This window comes from Desmodus rotundus, chromosome 3, assembly GCF_022682495.2.
Source record: "Desmodus rotundus isolate HL8 chromosome 3, HLdesRot8A.1, whole genome shotgun sequence".
Taxonomy (NCBI): Eukaryota; Metazoa; Chordata; class Mammalia; order Chiroptera; family Phyllostomidae; genus Desmodus; species Desmodus rotundus.
The window spans coordinates 86,754,460-86,758,590 of record NC_071389.1 but is presented as its reverse complement, the minus strand read 5'-3'; the positions used below and the strand labels follow the sequence as shown (position 1 = coordinate 86,758,590).

The 4,131-nt window shown below is 42.7% G+C and overlaps 1 protein-coding gene across 1 annotated transcript; it reads right to left on the bottom strand.

The window, feature by feature from the left end:
* Nucleotides 1-647: 647 nt before the first annotated feature.
* On the bottom strand, nt 648-2,158 carry LOC112297632 (heterogeneous nuclear ribonucleoprotein H-like). Its single transcript, XM_053921827.2, is given in 3 exon segments — nt 648-839; nt 890-1,420; nt 1,423-2,158. Coding segments are annotated over 3 exon segments (1,356 nt in total). The 5' UTR covers nt 2,123-2,158; the 3' UTR covers nt 648-714.
* Between the last annotated feature and the right edge of the window lie 1,973 nt (nt 2,159-4,131).

The window sequence follows — 4,131 nt, the reverse complement described above, 5'->3', positions numbered from 1 at the left end:
CAAGACAGTGGTTGGTAGGGAAGGAAAGAGGTATTTTTTTTTATTATTTTATTTCTTTTTGGTTTTTAAAAGGAAGATTTATTTGACAAGTTTCACTTAGCGCAACACACCTAAGAGGAACTCACAATGCAGTGAAAGACTTAAATCAAGGCCTCGGAATTTCATACAAACACCAAGACCAAAACCCTAAAGTACTGGTATTGTGTCTCAAATTTTCCCCATTAACTTAAAAAAAAAAAACAAACCTTAACCTTACATGCCTTAGAAGTTATTAAATGAAAACTAGAATTAACACACATGCCAAATGTTTCACTTTTAATTTTAGAGACAGCTCCTAAACTGAGTTTTAGAAAAAAAGCATGTCTTCCAACATGCTTCCAAACAGTGTTCAGGGTACTGTGGTATAAGAGCAACATTTAACATAATTCAACTGCTTTAACCTAAATATACTTACTGCTTGAGTACATCCTACAATAGAACTAACTTGAGAAAAGCTAAAAATTGTTTAACAGTTATAGTTTACCCAACTTAGTTGTAATATTCTAGACGATATTTGTGTTCAAAAATACTGAACCTTAAGTTTAAAACAATCCTGATTTCCACTTAAAGCATAAATCACAAGCTGGTATTGCAAAACTGTTAAACTTGTTTCATTTGTTTTTGGGTTTTTTTTCATTAAAGTAATATTAACCAAGAGTCAGTGACAAGGGTCGATTACATTCCCCATCCACCACTCATACTGGACATGCTAGACATCCCTCCCATTCTTTTCACTCCCACAGGTGCACGGCTTCCATTATTATAGTAGCTGCTGTTCACTGCTCCTTGGCTGCCTATGCAATGTTTGGTTGAAAATCACTGGAGTTTTCCTGTAAAACTTGGTCATATTCACTCATGCTGCTCTGGCCGCCGTAGCCACCTCGGTAACCACCACTCAGCTGCTGGATGGCTGGGCCATCATAACTGGACTGGTTTGACAAGCCCATGCCTCCCATCATTTGGCTACCATAAGCACCACCACTTGCTCCTGCTGTAGAATTCAAGAAGAGTTCTACATATCTGTGTTGCACGTTTGCTTTGTCTTTTGACATAGCTGCCACAGCATCTTCATGAGTTGCAAACTCGATGTCTGCTTCGCCAGTTGCTCTGCCATCAGGACCAATTTCAATATGTACTCTCACAGGATTGAGCGGTGAAAAAAAGTTATAAATGTCATTTTCAGTAGCTCTGTAAGGTAATCCCCGCATGTGTACACAGTGTCCACTTGTGCTCTGGAAAGCAGAGCCACCATCCCCATGTCTGTGGTCAGACATTCCTGAAAAACAGTAATTGAGGTCTCTTCCAAATCTATCTGACCCAAAACCATAGCCATCGTTATAGCCATTGTAATCATCATAGACTCCATAACCACCACCATAGCACCACGCCTCATCCTTTCAAAGCCAGCTCCTCTGCCAATGCTGTTATACCCTCTGGGAGCCCCAGGTCTCTCATAGGGACCTGGCCGCTGCATGGCCATAAGCTTTCGTGGTGGATCATAGTGAGTTCTAACTTCAGCTCAACTGCTCTTAAAGATCTCGATATACCTGTGCCCTATTCTTTCCTTGTGTTTCTTTAGAGCCTTTTCGCCTATTTCCTGTGAAGCAAACTGCACGAAGGTCTCCCCCGTACTCCTCCCCTGGAAGTCCACTGGCAACGTTATCCCATTTGGCACGATTTCCAACCCTGAGAAGAACTGAACAATTTCTTCCTTGCTACATCCAAAGGGGAGTCCTCTAAGCCACACAACGCCATCATTGGCCATGTCAGGACTATTTGGACCAGTATGCTTCAATACCCAATCCATTTCAATGTTGTTTGACTTGAATACTTCAACATATCTGTGTCCCATTGTTTCTCTGTCTTTTTTCAGGGCCAATTTGATGTCCTCTTCTGATTCAAGTTCAACAAAAACCTTGCCACTCAGTCTGCCTTCTCTGGTGTAGATGAAACGAATACCTTGAGGCCCATTTTGAATTTTTCAGGCAGAGAAAAACCGCTGCACTTCGTCCACCGAGCAAGACCAGGGCAAGCCCCAGACCTTCACCACCAACCCCTCTCCGCCTTCGGTGCCCAGCATCATCGTCTCCCGGTGGGTCTTGACGTCCACACAGACAGATCACCCGACTTCAGCATGGCTGAGTGAAAATAAGAGGTATTTATTAAAGGGTTGTACAGTTTGGGAGGATGGAGACTCCCTAGCTCTAGGCTCATCTTTTCGGGAAAATCCAGACAAAGCCTATCTGTTCCCAAAAAGACTAAAACTCAAAACAGTGCCCAGAAATCCCGCTCCATCTTTATCTGCCTTTTGGAGTCTGAGCAGGCGAGGAAGCTCAATGGATGGCTCTCCACCTTCAGGCTCCCCCCCAGGATCCATGTGTGGGGCCAGCACCACAATCCCCAGGCAGCTTCCAGGACCTACCAATCTCACAAATGCTCCCACCCACACTTTTGCACTGGTTGGTCCCAGAGGAAGACAGCGTGTCTCTGCCTTCCCTTGGTTTAAATCTCCCAGCCCAAACTTCCACATGCTTAGGGAGGGTCCAGCTCCTCCAGCCAATCCCTTTACTCAGGCTAGACTGAGAAGACAACACCTCCTTCTGCTGCCATATTGATGTTTATGGTACATGTGTGCTTGTGTCCCCTGGTCTCACTTTCAATCAGGGACCAGAAGCGTATAAGACGGCTTTTCCTTCTGTCAACCACTCTTGCTAGCCTTGTACATGCTCAGCGCAATGACTTCTGCTGCACGTATAATCTGCCTTCATGCATGCTAGTTTGGTTACCCCGGCAACATGATGGCTGCCCCTCCGTTGGAGTGTACCCTTCTTGGGGGCCTCTCTCCTCCTGCTGGCCTAGCCACCAGTATCAGTCTTCCAAATTTTATTTCAAAATCAGTTCCTTGGTACAAACTGAAATAGTACCAGGAAAAGAAAACACACTTAGTAAATATCTATTGAATAGCTGAATAAATTAAAACAAGATCAACGTAAGAGAAAAATATAAGAACTGAAACGTATTTTTTACCTACATGCAAAGATTTTGGTTAGAGAATATCTAGGAAAAGACGATATAAGGAGTGTGCTACATAACATTGAAGACAGACGATAAGCCAAGAGTAGTTCAGAAGCGGAGGCAAATGTAGCCAGGCACATGATTTTGCTGCAATATAATTGTATTGTTTATAATTAGGCATCGATGCACTCCCAAGCCAACGTAACTCAGAGAGAAAAGCCCTTCCAGGCTGTATGCCACATAAACGTGGGTAGACAGTCCAGGTACATGTCTTATTACTGGCTCCAGGATCAAGTTTGTTTGCAGGTTAGACCCAGAGATCCCGTTGGCCAGATGTGGGGCACTTGTTTAGTGATTTAACACAGCGTGTCTTCACGCCTGGCACGCCCTGCCCCTCCCAGCCCTGCCTGCTACCGCCACGATTGTACTCCCAGTCAATCCTCTGGATGAGGAGAGGCTAGCTGTCCTTCAGAGCCATTTATTAAGCTGGACATCTGAAAAAATAATCTTTAAGACTGCTATATATTTTCAAGAAAAAAAGCAAGAATACACTTATATATCAACATTTTTATTCTGGTTTCTTTTTCAGTTGAAATATTAAACCTTAGAAATTATCATTTCTTTTAGGTTCATTTGTTGATAGTTGTGAGTTTGTTGTCATTTTGCTGTTCATAGTTTCGATCTTCTTCTTTTTCTTAGATAAGTCCCTTTAACATTTCATATAATAAGGGCTTGGTGATGATGAACTCCTTTAACTTGACCTTATCTGGGAAGCACTTTATCTGCCCTTCCATTCTAAATGATAGCTTTGCTGGATACAGTAATCTTGGATGTAGGTCCTTGCCTTTCATGACTTGGAATACTTCTTTCCAGCCCCTTCTTGTTTGTAAGGTTTCTTTTGAGAAATCAGCTGATAGCCTTATGGGAATTCCTTTATAGGTAACTGTGTCCTTTTCCCTTGCTTCTTTTAGGATTCTCTCTTTAATTTTAATCTTGGGTAACAATGATGATGTGCTTTGGTGTGTTCCTCTTTGGGTCCAACTTCTTTGCAGCAAATTAACCTAAAAGAAAAGAAAA